A 20537-nucleotide genomic window follows, 5' to 3' on the forward strand; every position below is an offset into this window, starting at 1 on the left:
TTTTCCATAAACTGACTTCCAAAAAACGTTTTTTGTCACATCAAGGTATGGAAGCGCATAAAATCTATTATGCTCTAATAATTTAGTTAGCGTAAATATGGAATTTCATGTTATATAGTGTCACTATATTTTGTGACACAAAAATACGTAGTAGTTATCATATAACTACTACGTATTTTTGTATATTCTACATATATGTATTTCTACATATTATGTCCACGGTCCACGGAATATTGGGACACCCTGCATATTCTCGTTGGGACAAAATTCAACGTTTTATAGTAGTTTTTATATACAGGGTGAGTCTTAATAAGTGTAAATATTTTCAGGGGTGGTAGATGTCGAGAAAAGAAACATATTTTCTCTTTACAGGATTTACTTTTTTAAAATAAATCCAAAATAACCGAGTTATTTTACTTTGAAAATTTGCAAAAAACATATTTTTAGCCGACCATACCAATAATAGGTATGGTAGGGTATTAAGATCAGCAAAAAAGAAGTTTTTTTAATTTCACTCAAAATGAGTTATTTGGGTCATAAATGACCTAAATTCCTAAATACAAAATATTTTCATGGTGTCTGTCCGTCTGTCTGTCTGTCCCTCTGTCCGTCTGTAAGACGATAACTCAAAAACCGCTAAACCGATTTTAACCAAATTTGGCACAAAAATACTGTGGCACCCGAGAATCTGGCCATTAGTTTTTGGTGGGGGTGGGGGTTGGTAAGGGGGTATGGGAGGGGGTTAAACATTTTAAAAAACCGTAACTCCAAAATTACAGTAGCTAGCGAAACGCGGTTTTCAATTTAAGATTAGGAATAATATTTGCAACAAACTAAACTTTGAAACTAAAAGATCTGCCTACCAACTTTTTATTAACATATTTTAGTATGGGCGGCTATACGTGCCTCTCGGCGCCAATTTTTTACTAAAATTATGAGGACCGGTGGATCTTTTCCCGATACAATCCCTAAAAATATTTGCACGTATTTTCGCTTAGAGAGAAAAAGCATTAGTCCGCTGACTTTATAATTCGATCATTTTTAACTAGAGTTTTTAGGGTTCCGTATCTCAAAAGAAATAAAACCGAACCCTTTGTTGTCTTGTATAGGACCAGAGGCGTGTCGTATAGGGGGCCAGGGGGGGCAAACGCCCCCTCCGCCCCTATGCGCTTAGCGCCTCTGGTGCCCTTTGAAAAAAAAACAGAAAAACTAAATTTAACACAAAAACAAAGGGTGCCCTACCGTGTCCTTAGCTCTTCAAGATAAAAAAATGACGTATATATTTCTCACATTTAAATTTGTTTTTTAATGTTTACTTATATTTAATAATTTAAATCTCAAATGAAATAGGCGTACACGTACGAAAGTTTTCATATGGGTTTGAAACTACGCACCGCTAGACTATTGTCGATAAATAAAAATACAATGGCTAGACCACGGCTAGACATAACTTTGACATAATGTTGCGCCGGCGCCGTCAAAGAAGAAGACGAAATCAGTCGCGATGGAAATAAATTCGGGGAATCACCGACCGAAATACAATCGATTATAATGAAGTGATGAATAAAATTAATATATTGTCCAATCACTTGCAAAAAGTTAATATCAACTTATGTACAGCTGCTCATATGATTACTGCGGTAACTAAAGATCTGAAATCATTAGAAAGTGAAAAATATTTTGAAAATTTTAAAAAACAGGCTACTATTTTGGCAAATAAATGCAATACGTCAACATCATTTTCCATAAAAAGACAAAGAAGAATAAAAAAAATTCATGATGAAATCCAGAATGATTACCTACATCAAAATTCTGAAGATAATTTCAAGATATCAGTGTTTTATGGTACTTTAGACATTTTAACTGGTACTCTAGAGAATCGGTTTGAAGACTTCCTTAATATTTGCCAAAACATTAATTATTGTTTATTGGATATGGACGTCAATGATGACAATTTAAAATGTCTTATGGAAACACAGATATTGTACCAAGCGGATGTTAAACCTTTTTGCAGTTTATTAGAAGAAATTAATGCTGATGACAACAAACTTGCACCTGACAAATATTTATCATTTTTAATTTCCAATGACCTAGAGTCTTCATATCCATCTTTATGGGCATTACTGAGGATTTTTTACACTATACCTACCAACAGTGCCGATGCAGAATGATCTTTCAGTAGATTAGGAAGAATTAATAATTACTAGAGGTGCACCAGCACACAAGATAGAACCAATTATTTATCACTTCTCAGTATTGAAGCAGACACAGCTCAGGATCTAAATATAGACGAAATGATTGATTCTTTTAAGTCGGTTGAAACAAGACGCTTGCATCTTTGAAATAACCGTTTTGTATACTAACTTTTTTAATATACAAATTTATAATTTGAAAAAAAAAACAAAAGTTTTCATGTAGTCCTATTATTTAAAAAAAAGTTTGTAATTTATTTGATCCTTTATTGATCATTGCGCCCCTTAAGGTCTTCGCCCCCTCCGCGCTTTTATGCACGACACGCTACTGTATAGGACCACTCTGTTGTTTTTCCGTCCGTCTGTCTGTTAAGACCCTGTATCTCGGAAACGCAGAGGTATCGAGTTGAAATTAAAATCTTATACTCAGGTCGACGCCTCATGGCCTCATACAGACATGATTATAATGGTGAGGTCGGAAACATCTCAGACTAATACTCTCGTACTTATATCTATCATAATCAAATCAATAAAGTTCATAATAAATTGTCTTTTATATCTTTAACACCCAACAAATACTTACTGGACTTTTGCATTTCGATATAATCATCGGTATATGCGGCCGAACAGAGTGGGGTACTTATGGGTACTAAGCTGTCAAATTTGGAAAAATCCACTTCGTATTCCTCACGAAGTTCGTCGTATTTTAATAGGGAAACGAATCTACTTCCCCAGAGTATTTCTTTGGGAACATAACTGCTTTTAGCTTGAGCTACTTGACCCGTGTTCTCATCAACGCCTTCTATTATTACCATAATTTCGAACCTATAAAGGAAAAAATAGAATTCAGACCTCTCAAAGTACTATTCTAGACATCCGTCACACATATAGATATCCGTCACAGGTATTCGGTATAGTGGGTGACTCGGTGTTTCGTACAACTTTATGTCAGGGTTCTATTTGAGATTTTTACTCCAATCTCTTCAAAATATGCTAACTAGAGTAGGTAGCGCAAGTGTGCAGGATGATCTAAATGCATTTTTATACTAAACATGTAGTATTTTAAATATGGGATGTTATATATTTTATTTGTGTTAGTGGATTTTCCATTCTAGTATTTAATTATTGTTTGTTAACAAAATATCTATATAGAGGGTCCGGCAATAGTGCGTCGGTCATCTGTAGCTCCTAGAATAAAAAAATTGTATGTACCAGGATGTATTTCCGGAAAATATTTTAACTTCTATAGGTTGGCTGAAAAAAGTGTGAGTGGATCTGGATGATTTTTTTAAATGGAACACCCTGTATATTATCGCATTTTGGCTTCCTTTCAGATCACTTTACATAATCCTAAGATATGAGTAAATATATTTTGATAGTTTCAGAGATATGAAAAAATAAAAAATATATACCGGGTGCGTCTCAAAAGTGGCTCACCCCTATTTTTTTTTAATTTTTTCAGTTAAAAAAGGAAGGATTTGATATAATCCGCATCAGCTGCTGGGCCATTTAGCGGCATTTTTTTTCAGTTGAAAAAACGACATTTGGTATGTTAGTATATGACATAAATTAGGATTGAATGACGTTTTCACTTGTTTTTAGTCACTTCCTGTTTCACCGGAAATTACTATAACTTTTGATTTTTAAATGGCACCCTCGGTATTTTCTTTTACTTTATTCGATAGAAAATAACACTCTGAACAGAGTTACATATCATATGTCAATTTTGACATTTTTGCAGATGGTTTATTTGAAATTATACCTTGCGGTTTGTAACGAAAATTTGACTCGAAATACCAATATAAGTGTGTGGTATCAAATTATTCGTAAAAAATGCTTATTCCAAATATGCTAATGAGCCACACCCTCCTTCCATTTGGAAAAATTGAGATATGATTGAAAATACGATTTGAGCATTTTCTAACTAGCCAGGACAGACACTAAAAACATTAGACGATCAAATCTATTTTTCCAATGCTCCTTGATTAAGAATTAGTGTTTTTAACATAGCCATGGCACTCTAGATTGAATTTTAGAATACAATTTTTTATTTAGCGAGAATGTCAAAACTTAACATATGATATGTCAGTCTATTCAGAATGTCATTTTCTATCGAATAAAGTAAAAAAATACCGAGGGTGCCATTTAAAAATCAAAAGTTGTAGTCATTTCCGGTGAAACAGAAAGTGACTAAAAACAATTGAATACGTCAATCAATCCTAATTTATGTCATATTTGGATATACTACATACCAAATCTCATTTTTTTATCTGAAAAATTAAAAAAGTTATAGGGGTGAGCCACTTCTGAGACGCACCCGGTATTTTTCAACCCTTCTTATAAAAAATATTAAAAATACAAGAACTGTTCTGAAATCAAAACTATATTAGATATTTACTTTAGATGGTCTGTTCTTACTTTGCTGTAAATATGGTAATCGTAAATCATACAGGATGTTCAATATTTTACGCCAAACTTTCCAAAATATAACCTAACCTAACACCCTGTATATTATTTTTTTATTAGATGGAGAACTAAAAAATTAAAATTTTTTGTATTTAAAGTATTTCAAAATTTTTAATAGTTTTCCGGATACACGCAGTATTATTTCATATGGCGCTTTCAATGGTAAAATACGAGAGAAAAATCACTGGGTGGCTTTGATGAAAATTTACTGTGGAAAATGCCATATGAAATACAAAACCGGGAATATCTACTAAACCGTTAAAAAATTTTAAATACTCTAAATACAAAAAATGTTCATTTTTTAATTCTCCGTCTATTGAAAAAATAATATACAGGGTGTTCCATTTAAAAAAACGAAGAAAAATTATTTTATATTTTAGAAAGTTTGGCGTAGAATATTATATTAATATCTCTGAAATTATCGAAATATATTTACTCATGTCTTAGGATTATGTAAAGTGATCTGAAAGGAACCCAAAAATGCAATAATATACAGGGTGTTCGATTTAAAAAAAAATCATCCCGATCCACTCACACTTTTTGAGTCACCCTACAGAAGTTATAGTTATTAACGTAATAAGGCCGATAAACAACAAATAACGGCCGGGCTGAAGTTTGTGATCCGAGGCGATAGCCGAGGATCATAAGCAGCCAAGGCCGTTATTTGTTATCGGCCGTGTTGCGTTCTAGATTTTTCGTCATACTGCAGATTTTTTAGAGCAATAAACACTACTATTTAATAACAAATTTTATTGAACAATAACACAAGTAAGGATAAAAAATACATAATGTCTTATACTAAAATTCATTTTCATGATAATGAACATGGAAATTAAAAGTGCACTTGTTGTTCTTAGAAATCTGTAATCCTTCCCAGGGATTTACAGATTTTATAGAAGAAGATGATGCTACTGAAGAATGGCAAATATTTGTATCCACTAAAGACACATTATTTTTGGAGCTATCATGAAAAAGTTGATTTGTTATTTTCATTCTTTTTTTGGAAACTGATTTTTCTATGTAAGTTTCTGCCACTGTTGAAGACTCCCATCCTCCTAGCTCCTTTAGCGATAGTAAATCACCACTATTTTCGGCGAGCATGGTTGCTGATGATCTACGAAATGAATGCCCTGTATAACGTTCTGGATTCTCCAAGTTCAAAAATTTTGCAATTTTCTGCGGTACGCTCCCGATGGTATGTATACCGACGATTTGCTTAACACACTTGCCTTTCTTGTAACCAATGAAAATTTTTGGATTGTCAAAGTTACGAGGACGCAGGTTGATGTATTTTTTGTATAAACCATAGGCATCAAACGGAAGGCCCGTTTTGGAATAAGAAATTTCCTATCTTTCTTATTTTTAGTATTTCTTAATGAGACAAGAATATTTTCTCCGAATCTTCGAAATCATCAACTGTGAGTGACCAAAGCTCGCTGCGCCTACAAGCTCCAAGAATACCAAGCACCAATACAATTTTTTCGAGTAACCAGGTGTAATCATCGGCATCCAGTAGAAAATTATTTATGTCATTCTCCGACAGAACTTTGGCTTTTTTGGTGAATAACCTTCGTTTTTGCGCCTCAGAAACATGAACAGTTTACCAAATCTATGAACAAATATAATTTAGATGAGTATGATTAAATATCGAAGAATATAATGGCTTTTTACCTTGATATGTCGATGTTTTCATATATACTCTCAACGCAAGCTTCAGCATGGATATCTTTGTCCACAGTGATGTAGGAGAATACATTTCAGACATTCTTTTAGCATAAGCCAGCAATACCGCTTCATTTACGCTGTTTATACTTCTATCCTGCCGCCACTTCAAAAATTGTCATATTCCTGCTGATATCTCTCTCTGGTTATAGTCGGAAGTAAATTTTGAGTAGCCGCAGCCGCTTCCTCCTGTATTTCCAACGGAATTTCTCGCGACATCTCGCTATGGTCTATTTTCCCAATTTTTGAAAAGTCCAACTGACAATAAATAGTCATTGTTGCAGGTGACAGACGTTACGATTACCTTAGAAACTTAACGGCCGCCGGCCGTTATGATAACGTCCGGCGGACGTTATATGCATCTTTTCCATTCTGATTTTGCTTATGTTATAATAATATAACAATATAGTATGACGAAAAAATATTTTCCTGGAATACATCCTAGAACATACTTTAGATTTGTACTTAACAAACTCCTTAAGTTTTTTATTCTAGGAGCTACAGATGCCCGACGCACTATTGCCGGACCCTGTATAAGCAGAAAATAGAATAATATACCTTTGATGGCACAAATCGCTAGGTGATATGAAATATAGTGGGGAGTTCTCATCTATAACGTGATACATCACGATGGGCCAGTTGAAGAAGACGCTATCCGCACAGCCATCTGTCTGCATCTTCATCTCCATCTGGGCGTGGAGAAGTTTCTCGTCTTCCTCCGTCCTCTTCGTCTTCACCATAAAAGCTCGTACTTGAGCAGCTATGATGTACCGTGTCCGTATATCCCCTAACCTGAACGCAAAGCACAGTTTACCGTCCTTCGGACAGATAACCGCGTTCTTGGAGAATAGTATCGTTTGTGATCTTAGTCTGGGCTTGGTCATTTTTGAGAAAATAACGGCTGCCATAAACCCCTAAAACACGTTGGATTAAAATCATCAGGACTTATATATAGTGTTTATCAACCAAGTAGAATAAGTTGGGTAGTATTTTATAATAAATAAATGATTGTTGGACCACTGTACATTCATTTTTGGATAAATCAGAAAATTCTAGACATATTTTCAATAGAATCTTTCATATCTATATTGAAATATTTCGGAAATATTAAGCGGATGTAGAATGTAGAATGAGTGGGAAGGGGGTTAATCAACGTGACCTACAGATCTATTGTGTGTCCCCCTTTGTTGAGTTATAACTCATCATACAGTCTCAGGGCTTTGACAAAAGCCAGTATCTGGGACGGTTTTATAGAGGGTAGTTATCTCCAACATCAGTCGTACCAAAGTTTATGGCACAAATGGTTGTCTCGGCGCACTCAGTGTTGAGGTGTTTTGGTGTTTCCACCTTTTCCCCACAGAATCTGCATTCGCTGTTATTTCTTAGCTTCAATCTACGGAGGTGTTCATTGAGGAGACAGTGTCCTGTTAAAAATCTCGTGATAATCTTAAGATTGTTCTTTACTTAAATCAAGGAAAATCTCTGATTTTTCTTGGTCGTAAGTCCTCAGAAGCTTCTTCGAGTATCTTACACCGTTGTAGGATTTCCATTCCAGGTTACGGATGGAGTCTTCCAAGTTCTTAAGTTCCGCTTTCAGTTGGTTTCCATTTGGGAAGCAGAACGGTTCTGATCCAGTTAGTGGGATGAGTATTCGCTCCTTTTCTAGCTAGATCATTTGCTTTCTTATTACCTTCTATTCCTTCGTGGGCTAGCACCCAGAGTAGGAGAGCTTTGTCTACTTTGCCTAATTTCAATCAGATAAGATGGCTATTTCTTGTTTCCGATAGTTCTTATCTAGATTTCTGCCTGTAGGATGCTAGGCTATAGATGTTAAGCGGATCTAGGAAATTGTTGTAGCTCATTATAAGACAGTAGTTAATAGTACGAATTTCGTTATTTGTATGTATATCAGATAAATGGGTACTTTAACAAAGATGCATAAAATAACAATTCTGCAGAATATTGCTTATCACAATAACACATATTTATGGATTCAACTGAAAGTTGCTCGTCTATATCATAAGATATTTCAAAATTTGTCACGTATATACCAGGTAAATATATACCGATTTGGTCATTTTAGAAGTGTTGTCTGGGGTTTAACGTGTAAGACAGTGATGTAGGCAGCTTAATGGGAAATCAAATGTATTAAAAAGAGATACAATGTGGGGTTAATACATTTCTTCTCTGCTGTATTGCCGGAATTTGCATCAAAAGTTCAAACCGCACAAGGAGTTTATGGAAAATTTTGCATCTAGGGTTGGAACCATATTTTTTACAATTAGTTACTCATTTTACTACAGATGTAATAGATTATATTTAGCTTAGATATATTATCTTCATTTCAGTAAAAAAAAAATTCATTTTTCAGTTTCTTCATGAAAGTTTTTAAAATAGTTTATTTTTTTTCTACACAAATTTTCCTCTAAACGTAAAAACCGGCAACACTGTATGCTGCTTTTGATTTGGCTCTCTGTCTGTCAACCGGTCATTTATAATATTCTCTCTCGTACATACATACTTACTTTGATACTTAGTTGAAGGGGAAGAACAAGGAAAGCCGATATATCGGGTAGTCTTAAGTGTGATAAGCTGTAAAGAAAGGGAAGAGAGATAATAAGCATTACGAAGTAAATCTAGATACCCTTTGCATTGAAGCAATGCGAGAGCGAATTCCAGTGTAAAATGGCAGTGGAGAAGATTATTTTTAGCCGGTAAGAATCCGGCTCTACGCAACTGTAGTAAAATGAAGGTCTTATGGAAGATCTTTCCCTCCTTGCCATTTGTTAAGGAAATAATTCGACAATTAGGTTGTATTATATTGGGGTCTTCAGAAAAACTAACACTTCTAGTTGACAAGCTTGTCACTGTTCCTTGATAGACATTGGATATGATTGGATATGACTGGAAAGTCTTCAATGTGCTAAGGAGATCATGGAAAACTATTAAAAAATAAAGCTAGTGTTACTGATTGTGGTATAATAAAAAAGTGTTTGTTTTTCTGAAAGAAATTCACGACAACTAAAAAAAAAATACTTAAAATTTGTTTTTTTATGAAATTTTGCTGTTATGTTCCCCAACCATCAATCATCTGTATATTGATTTCTTGCATTTTTGTTAAATGAAGCATTTTTCTGGTATCCAGTAAACGACATTCAAATGATTGTGACACTGGCAACTATTTTCCTGCATTGAGACACCAATTCGCTATAGCCACTTAATGTTTCCGAAACAAAGTTGAAGAGAAGTAAGAACATTGTAATGATGTAATGAAATATGTCTAGAATTTTCTAAAGAATCCAAAAATGTAAACATATAACGGGTGTTGGTGTATTTGAAATAAGTTGATATTTTTCACTTTTATGTGACACACTCTGTATTAACAGTCTGAATTTATTCAATTTGGCTGATACACACTGTATACTGGCCTAGTCATTCGAAAATTAATCGTCTCTATTTTAATAAGTAAGATGAAGAAAGAATAATATTCTTCGAAACTATTTGTATTTGAATTCTGTGAATGCTACAAGAATATACTTTTTATTTATAATTCTTTATATCATTCTTACAATACCTGCATTACAAATCCAATAATACAATGGATGGAATTAACAAAAATAGCTTCGGCGCAAGCATCCGTGGGAGCTTTAATACCGTAACCCAGAGTGTGTTGCGCCTCCATACTGAACAAGAAGCAAGAAGAAAATCCCCTGATGTCGTAGATGCACGGTCTGGAACCATTTTAGAAAACTTGAATATGGGGTTAAATGTGTTCGCTAAAGATAACCTTACTTGTAGCCGTTCGCCTCCTGGTTCTCGGGTAGGTGATCGGGTTCCAGGTCGCCGTGGGTGTAACAGATGACGAAATAGAGCAAGGCGAAGGTGAACCAGCTGGCAAACAAGACGGCTAGGAAGACAGAGAGCGTGAAGAGCCATGAGGAGTCCACTAACTTGGAGTAGCGGAAGATGAAAATTTTCTGGGAGCGGGGAGTATGCTGAGACACGTTACACAGGCCATTCTTGTGGATTATTCGTTCGTGGTCATCTGGGTCATCTTGATCTCTGGAAAAATATAGCTTTAACTGAAGAACTTTAATGTGAATATTAGAAATATAATCATAATACGAGAAATAATGATTTTAAAAATATGGATATAAGACTCGCTGTACGATATGGTTATTATTTGAATGACCATTAATGGTCTCTGAGAAAACTTGAGTATTTGCCTTCATTTATACCGAATTTTAAGACTAGTTGAAACGGTCATTGGAGAACAAGAAACGTGTCCCATTTTGGTTGAAATCATACGGTATCTCTGTTATTCGTGAAGATAGAAGGGTGCGGTTTGCACAAACCTGGGCCACTTTTTCTCAAACAAAAGATGCCGTAAACAACATTTTCATAGCCCTCTTCGTTTCTGAGCTACAGGGTCTTTTTGAAAATTTGGCAATTTGGGACGCCCCCTGTATCTCTGTTATTGTTAAAGGTATAGAGAAGGTAAAAACTGTTTATTGTAGAACTTTTTACGTAGAATACAGTGGCGTAGTCTGTTATTCTACGAAAAGAATATTTTTAAAGATATGAATTGGAACACACTGTATATTTATAAATTATATGATCTGGCTTGTCATAAGCTTCTCAAAAATATATATCACTCTATATTTATTTTCAATATTTACTGCAATATTTAAAAAAATATATTAAAAGATCATATTTATTAGTAGGCCATGATTGATAATAAAAGAAACTAAAGAATTATTAAAAGTATATTGCTATCTGTCTCTTGTTTTATTTTGACAGCCACTAATACATTCTTTATATATTAGGGAAACTTAACTCTCTACTACTGTTTGTAAATCTTGGAAGCTATCGTATCGGAACTTTTAAATATTCCTTTAGCTAATTTACGTGAAATATACTTTCAGCAAGATGGAACTCCCACTCACAATCTAACTTACAACGAAAATATTAGAATTTTGTTAAATTATTATTTCTCAAATCAATGAATAATTGGAACCAATAGACCCATATGATGGCCTCCCTGAGTCCTGGATTTGTCCTTTCTCGATTTCTGATTTTGGGAATTTTTCAAATATGAAATATATCCTGGCAACTAACAGAATGTCGAACACCTAAAAAATTCTTTAATAATGCAAGCTTCTATATATTTGCAAACTCATCCCGTTATAATGAATTCCGTTAAAAAAAAAGAAAAATATACTTAGAGATTGAGTGGTAACAGTTCAAAAGTAAAATATATCAATTCCAAACAAAATTTTAATAAGTGTATGACTAATTTAGTAAATACCATTTTGATTTTTTGTTATTTATCACGGCCTACTAATAAAAAAATGATATATTTTAAATATTGCCGTAAATAGTGAAAATAAGTATAGAGTGATATATATTTTTGAGAAGCTCATAGTAAGGCGGATCATATGATTTATAAACATACAGGGTGTTCTATTTGAAAAAACATAAGTTTAGTTCATATTTTCAAAAATATTTTTTTTCGTAGAAAAATAGACTACGCCGCTGTATTCTACGTAAAAAGTTCTACAAGAATCAGTTTTCACCTTCTTGATATCATCCATAATAACGGAGATACGGGGCCTGTCCCAAATTGCAAAATTTTCGACAAGACTCTGTAGCTCAGAAACGAAGAGGGCTATGAAAATTTTGTTGACAGCATCCTCCGTTTGACAAAAAAGTGGCAGAGGTTTGTGCAAACCGCATCCTCGTATCTTTACTACTAACGGAGATACCGTATGATTTCAACCAAAATAGGACACCCTGTACAAGATATACAAAAAAAATATTGGAGAATAGTTAAAGTAGAATAACACATAGATAAGAAATACTATGCATGGTAACCAAATTAGATAGTCAGCTATATAAACCGCTCAAACATTGAAGGAAGAACATCTTATACTTCAATAAGAACATGTTTCAAAAGTTGGAAGATGTAAAGATACCGCTTATAAATATCTAAAAACTGTTAACGCAGTAGGAAATGAGGGTGTTGTAGAAATGCTAAAATATTCGAAAATATAATATGAACGATGTTATCTACATTAGCTGCCTAACAATAACTCAAGGCAAGCTTATCTTTTTCCTTGTGTAAATACTCAACCGTAATCCAGACAGAAATCTTCGCCATTGTACAATGTGCGAGAGAAAACAACAGAAGAGCTTATTCAGGTAAGACCATCAATATATGCTCAGTCAGGCGGTACTTGCGGCACTTATGGGATATTGTCGAGACTCATCTGGGAATGTCTGGTTGAACAGGGAGCTCTGGCACGAAGGAACATACCTAATTAAATTATTCTGGATGTAGGGCCACAGCGGCATCCAAGGCAACAAAAAGCCGATGAACTAGCTAAGCATGGATCATCGGCATACTACTTTGGTCCAGAGCCAGTACTAGGAATACCCAAATGTATGGCCTGTATTGCACTAAACTCTGGATCAGAGAAATGCAGAATGTCCACTGGAGAAACAGACAGGGGCACAGGCATAGCAAGACCTTTATCCAAGGGTCTAGCTCTAAAACCACAAAGAAACAGCTAATGCTTAGCAGGAATAAAGTGCGGATTATAGGTCTCTTGACAGGGCACATGGCTGTCAAGTAATAAGCTCAACCTGTATCAAAGAAGTCTTTGATGCAGACTCTGGGATAAAGATTCTGAAACAGCGGAACACATAAGTATCACTGCGAGGCTCTGGACCGCAAGCGACACTTTATTTGGGAAAGCTAAGCTAGAACCGGATAAACTATGCTCCCATCCTATCAAGAATCTGCATAAGTTGGTGCAGACTACAGGAATGGAGAATGGGTGCAACTCAATAGTAATAATGGATGCAAACACAATAGGCCTCACAGTTCGCAGTGATTCCGGCAGAGGTTGGTCCCTTGTTATTGAAAAAAAAAACAATAACACTCAGCAATGAGAACCTGTAATATACAAATGTACAAAATCTTTTCAAACGATTATCCATAGGGTTGCTTTTTTTTGCTTTCGTCTTCCAAGTTCTTGAGTTCCGCTTTTAGTTGGTTTCCATTTGGGAAGCAGAACGATTCTGGTCCAGTTAGTGGAGTATTCGCTCCTTTTTTAGCTAGATTATTTGCTTTCTTATTACCTTCTATTCCTTGTTGGGCTGGCATCCAGAGTAGAAGGGCTTTGTCTACTTTGCCTAATTTCAATCCGATAAGATGGCTATTTCTTGTTTCCGATAGTTCTTATCTAGAGTTGTGCCTGTAGGATGCTAGGCTATAGATATTAAGCGGATCTAGAAAATTGTTGTAGCTCATTGCAAGACAGTAGTTGCTAGTAAGAATTTCGTTATTTGTATATCAGTTAAATGGTTACTTTAATAGAAATGCATAAAATAACAATTCTGCAGACTATTGCTTATAACGATAACACATATGGATCCCACTGAAAGTTACTCGTCTATATCATAAAATATTTCCAAATTTGTTACGTATATACCAGGTAAATATATATAGTAAAATAAGAAAACAATTTTGTGAGTTTGGACATGTAAAACAACAGATAAAAATTAGCTTTCAGTGCTGACGAACACCTATCTACAAAACTGTATCTGGAGGGGTTAAAGGAGTTATAGCTGAAATAGCTCCTATTGAACAGGTCATACAGGAAAGATATGATAGATACAATGGGATGGTTATGAATCTAGCAAGGACAAGACTTCTCCAACAGTGGCAAGAAAAATGAAATACAGAAATATATGGCAGATGGTCATACAGGTTAATACCCTACACAACTATGGTTACAAAGACAATACAGAGAAGTGTATTATTACTTCAGGAGTCACGCATTGTCTGGCCATGGGTGTTTTAGAAAATTTTTGTATGATTGTCGCGTCGTAGGTTGATAGTGCATCATGCATCTACTGTGGTCAAGTTGGTGATGTTCAGCATAAACTGCTTGTATGTCTTTACTGAGAATACCCAAATGTATGGCCTCTAGTGCACTAAATTCTGGATCAGGGAAAAGAAGAATGTCCACTGGAGAAACAGACAGGGGTACAGGCATAGCAAGACCTTTATCCAAGGGTCTAGCTCTAAAACCACAAAGTAACGGCTAATGCTTAGCAAGAATAAAGTGCGGATTACAGGTTTCTTGACAGGACACATGACTATCAAGTGTTACCTGAATAAGCTCAACCTGTATCAAAGAAGTCTTTGATGTAGACTCTGGGATAAAAATTCTGAAACAGCGGAACACAGAATATACTGCGAGACTCTGGACCGCAAGCGACACTTTTTATTTAGAAAAGCTAGGCTAGAACCGGAGAAACTATGCTCCCATCCTATCAAGAATCTGCATAAGTTGGTGTAGGGTATAGGGATAGGAGAATGGGTGCAAACATAATAGGCGTCACAGTGTTCCCGACAGAGAATGGTCCATTGTTATTGAAAATAAAAAAAAATAACTCAAGAATTCAGCAATGAGAACCTGCGATATAAAAATTTACATCTTTTCAAACGATCATCCATAGGGTTCATGAAGGTACTACACAACCCAAAAGTATAACTATAATGGTGGTAAAATTCACCAGGGCAGAGACAGACGAAAAAATCCATAGAATATTAACCAGAATTTACGGCAGATATTACAAGCAATGACAGAAAGACTCTAAAAGCTGAACTACGACTCTACTAACAAGGCATTGTAAGCTTAATACGCATCTAGAGATAATGATAGAGATAATGAGATTAACTGATGACCATGTGCAGATTTTGTCAATCTGAAGAAGATACGACAGAACAAACTTTGTCAGTGCAACAGCCTGGTAAATGTGCGATTCTTTGTATTATGCAATCATAAACCATTGACATAGAGCTATATGGAGGGTTCAGTCTCTAAGTTATTAGAATTTTTCAAAAGGATAGCACTGGAGAATGTAACTAGAGATTTGGTTTGCAGTGAAACAGGCCCAATAGTTACTTCAAAAATCTAATATAATCTAAGATATCACAAAGATCTACGGACTGATACATGCTTGGAATATCAAAGAGGATATGAATGGATAAAAGAGAAGATCTATGTAACTGATGTGGATTTAATTAAATACTTTAAATGGTAATGAGCAGGCTATCTAGCTATAAGTACCGATAAAAGATGGATGGCTAAAATTATAAAACAGTATCCAAGAGGCATAAGAAAGCCAAGAAATCTAAAAAAAATCTATCTTCATTTAATTTAAAAATTACTTGGGATGCGTCATTTTTTACAATAAAATAAAATGATTTGCACAAGTCCAATACTTAAGCCAGCTCTTCACGCTCTTTTAATTTTCTGTACATTCTTCTTTCCATATTATCAATTTTATCGATTTTAACTTATGATAATTAAACCGTAACAATTTAATTAAAACTATCTCTTACCTTACAAAATTTAAAGCCGGATAGTACCAATCACTATTTTTGAATTTCTCAGAAATATCAATTTTGTATCCTATTTTCATGAAGTTATCGTTACTTTGTTCCATTTCGTAATATTTAAAATTTAATGTACTTTAAGTAAGTTTAACATTTTGAAAAAATAATTGCGTTGTAAATCTTAGGTTCAGATTATGTTATCATATATGTACGAATTATGTATACATGCATACATTTATTCATGTTGTCCTTATATTGTTTAAATTACAGTTAGTTAAATAGATGGTGATATTGTGTTCCAGGCTATCGTAAAAATCTGTATAGAGTGGAATTATTTGTGTGTATATATAAAAAAGATTAATTTTGTATCCCCAGAAACATTTTTTCATAATATAAAAATGCTAAAGTTTAAAATATCTACTGTGTTATTTTTAACTAGCTTAGATAAGGTATAAAGTTGTTATCAAAAATAAAATATTAAGAAATGAAAGAGAAGTTTGTTATAAACTATAGCAGATTATTCCTAAATCACACATTTATATATGTTATAGAGTAAACACGAATTCAGGCAAAACTAGTTTGTTTTAGGATAAACCTGTTCATCCTACGCGAATTTGAAAAAAACTAGTTTAGCCTAAGTCAGTCTAGTTTGTAGTAGGCCAAACTGATTTGAGGTATTATATGGGTAAATTAATAGTAAGATCATTAAAAAAACAATCAGAAAACTTATTTATTCTAGTATAATCTACTTAATTACAGTTAGTTCAGTTATTTACTTAATTACAGTTAGTTAGTTACAGAAGCTCAGTCAAAACACGAAAAATTTGATATACTTACTAAGAGAAATGTTCGAACAAAATGATGGAAAATGTGAGACAGTTGAACAAAGAAATTGGATTGTATATCTGGAGAACCCGAGACAGTTAAACAAATTCAACTGGGTCTGGTTCGGTACTAGGATTGCTATATACCGGGTGTTGCATCGTCGAGCGGGACATAGGAAATCCCATGTAAATTTTAATGGGGTCAATTATTGGCTTCCCTAATTATTTTAGAGAATAATTCTATCTAGGTTTATTGAAGAGCACTAAAACCCACATTCAAAAGAATAACTTTAGATATTTTTGATTAGCCCGTTTACGAGTTATTGCCGATTTCATTTTTCTAAATATTTCTCCTTTCTTATGGCCCTGTATTTACTTATGAGCACCAGTCAAGGTAAAAGATAACTGTCAAATGAAGTTGTTATTTCAGAAATTTATCTATTTCTTTGAATAAGAAGACTAAGGAAGGAGCATATCAAAAATCTTAGGTACACCGCGATGGGCCTCAAATATCGCCGACCGTAGACTCAATAATTTGTTGTTTTATTTTACGTTGTGAATAAATGTTGGTAGTTATTAAAATTGTTATAAAAATATATAATTCTACGTATTTAAAATTATTATTATAAAGTTATAATAAGTATTTATTACCACAAACATCCGATACGCTACTGAAGCAGGTAAGTCAAATTAACGTATCTAAATTCTTTGACATCTAATCTTTGACAAGTAATAAATAAAAGCTAAAATGGAAGAAAAATCTATAATTTAGTTAATTTAAGTGAATTTCATAAATGATCGGTTTACTACACGTATGTATATTATATAGTCACTTACTAGCGAAAAGTTGTTCCATTATTTCACTCAATTTTTCCTGAGATCTACCGCACGCTACACAACCAACTATTTTAGAGTCTTTTCGAAAATCGCGATAGTGTTACTGTTAATTTAAGTTCTGCCACAATTTCCATCTAGATTTACTACCTTTATACAACTATCAGTATTAGAATAAATAATAAATAAAATAAAATAAGCTCCGTAAAGACTGACAAATCCACAAAATTTCAAATCAAATTCAAGTGTGTCAAATGAATCGTCAAACAGAACTGTCAAGGATCCCCACCCTAGAGTGCTTTTATGGCGCTTTTTCCGCCCACCATGCATGAATACATGGATAGCATTATGCTCCTTACTTAGTCTTCTTATTCAAAGATCTATTTAGTACTTTATTATTATTATTATTAAAAACTCATACCTACATCGAAAATATTAGACATGAATTAGACTAGCGAAGAAAAAGTATTGATGATTAATGGTATTATCAAGAAAATAGTTATCAAAAGGTGTCGGACATGTTTGCTGCTCTGTATCCGAATAGACCGATACCTCGAAAATCTACAATCGCAAAGAATATCCAGAGATTTAAAACCAAAGGTACCCTAATAACTAACTGTAGATGTGAAGCGAGGCAGGAACAAAGAGAAGATGCAAGAAATGATACCGACTTGGAAGTTTTATTGTGCGTGGAAGAGAACGATGGAAAGATCAGCACAAGGAAACTTGAAGATGAAATAGGAATAGCACACTATAGCGTTTCGAATTTTGAAACGACATAAATACTATTCCTTCAAATATGAAAAGCACCAAGAGCTACGAGATGGGGACGAAATACGGCGGCAGGCGTTTTGTTTTGATATGATGGAAAGAGCAAACGCGGATAGGGAATTTTTAAAAAACATATGTTTCACTGACGAATGCACGTTTACCTTAACCCATTGTTGAAAATTATCGATATTGGAACAAAGAAAACCAACACAGGTTTGTCGAAACAAGGACGCAATATCCACAGAAAGTAAATGTTTGGGCAAGGATATTCGGACACAATATTATCGGGTCATTATTTCTTACGCAAATTTAAATGCAGCATATTATTTGGAACTACTCGAAAATCATATTTTACCTGCTTTACATGATACCGCTAGGGAAAATCAGGAAGTTTGGTACCAAATGGATGGCTGCCCGGCACATAGTACCCTGGCTGTTCGGGAATATTTAGACAATAGTTTTAACGGAAACGTTATTGGCCTAAATCATACAGTAAATTGGCCAGCAAGGTCTCCTGATATTTCGCCAAATGATTTCTTTCTCTGGGGCCATTTAAAAAACAGGATATACAAGGATAAAAAGACGAGTTAAAAAATGCTATTTCTGCCGAATGCAATAGAATTTCAGTTTACCAACTAGCGAATGTAAGAAGAGAATTTTATGATCGCCTGGGTTATTGTCTAGCAGTCGATGGAGGAATATTTGAACATCTTCTTAAATCTTAAAGTTCTAACAATTTAATAGTACCTAAATTAATAAGTTATTGAATATTGTAATAATACTATAATTAACCTTGTAATTGATTACTTTATTTTACTTTAATTCATATTAATTTGTATTTATAAAACGACAACTTCATTTGACAGTTATCTTTTACCTTGACTGGTGCTCATAAGTAAATACAGGGCCATAAGAAAGGAGAAATATTTAAAAAGAAATCGGCGATAATTCGTTAACGAGCTAATCAAAAATATCTAAAGTTATTCTTTTGAATGTAGGTTTTAGTACTCTTCAATAAACCTAAATAGAATTATTCTCTAAAATAATTAGAGAAGCCAATAATTGATCCCATTAAAATTTACATGGGATTTCCTATGTCCCGTCTGACGATGCAATACCCGGTATATATAAACGGGATTTGGTTTAAGTATTTAATACTCATTTCCAACTAACTACAGCCTATTGCTGCCCCTACGCCACACATCTCGATTTAGAGCGTCATCAGCTTCTAGGTTACGAGCTTCCATTGCTTCCGTAGCCGTTCCGTTCCAGGATTTTCTAGGTCTACCTCTCTTTCTTCTGCCCTGGGGAGCCCACTGAAAAACTTTTTTTGGTCATCTGTTCTCCGGTATACGCAGAACATGTCCAAACCATTTTAAGCTGGATTTTTCGATTCGATCTAGTACTGTTTCCTCCGATGCATTCATGATACGCCTAACCTCGATGTTTGTCTTTTTTCCATCCTAGATATACCTGCACTTCTTCTAAGGTAGTCCATTTCAAAAACTTTGATTTTGCGCTTCGCGTCTGCACTCAGAGTCCATAGCTCTTAACCATAGCAAAGAACTGTATCTACCAATGTTCTTCCAAGTCTCTTTTTAGTTGTTGCAGACAAGTTTCGGTCCCACCAGAGGCTATTAAGACATCCAATAACTTGTTTGCTCTTCTGAATTCGGGTTTGTATTTCTTCTTTGCCCCAACCCTCGTTGTTGATAGTAGCACCCAGGTATTTAAATTTGTCTACGTGTTGAATCTGGACGTTATCATTAATGAAGACTTCAAAACAAGCGTTGGAATTGACAGCTAGGTATTCCTTCTTCTTTAGACAAACCTGAAGTCCCCATTTGTTGTATTCTTGATAAAGCCTCTTAGTCATGAACTCTAGATCGTATGAGTCCTACGCAATCACGACCTGATCATCTGCAAAGCTCAGGGTAAATAGTGTGTTGTCCTCAGTGGGTATTTCCATACCTTGACATTTCGTCTTCCACTCTCTAAAGGCTACTTCGACATAAGCGTTGAAGATCAGAGGAGATAGGCTGCGTCCTTGTCGCAACCCTTTTGTGGTGTTAATTGGATTAGATAGCATGTGTCCTATCTTAACGTACGATTCATTTTCTTTATATAGCTCTTTTATTATCTTAGGCTAGGGTCTATCTACTTCTAAGATATTCAAGACTTCCCATATCTTGCTGCGGGGAATAGAGTCGTACGCTTTCTTCAAATCAATAAACGCTAGATGGACTTCTTGATCTACTGCTATCTTTTTTTCCATCACCTGCTGCAGGACAGAAAGGTTATCTGTGCAAGATTTCC

General features: G+C 34.5%; 1 protein-coding gene across 3 annotated transcripts in view; it reads right to left on the bottom strand.

Annotated features, from left to right (window-relative positions):
• LOC115879161 (ATP-sensitive inward rectifier potassium channel 1-like) overlaps positions 1–20537 on the bottom strand; it is a 29786-nt gene that overhangs the window by 3194 nt on the left and 6055 nt on the right. For 2 of the 3 annotated variants that reach the window (XM_030895846.1, XM_030895847.1), the window contains exons 2-5: positions 10173–10442; positions 9955–10111; positions 6939–7294; positions 2776–3017 (exon numbers count right to left, since the gene is read on the bottom strand). In XM_030895846.1, coding sequence (XP_030751706.1) covers positions 2776–3017; positions 6939–7294; positions 9955–10111; positions 10173–10442 — 1025 coding nt within the window. Of the gene's footprint in view, positions 1–2775; positions 3018–6938; positions 7295–9954; positions 10112–10172; positions 10443–15798; positions 16289–20537 lie in introns of those variants that run through there. The other variant, XM_030895845.1, reaches the window with a different exon arrangement.

The sequence above is a fragment of the Sitophilus oryzae genome, unplaced genomic scaffold, assembly GCF_002938485.1.
Source record: "Sitophilus oryzae breed Bouriz unplaced genomic scaffold, Soryzae_2.0 scaffold_1576_pilon_pilon, whole genome shotgun sequence".
NCBI lineage: Eukaryota > Metazoa > Arthropoda > Insecta > Coleoptera > Curculionidae > Sitophilus > Sitophilus oryzae.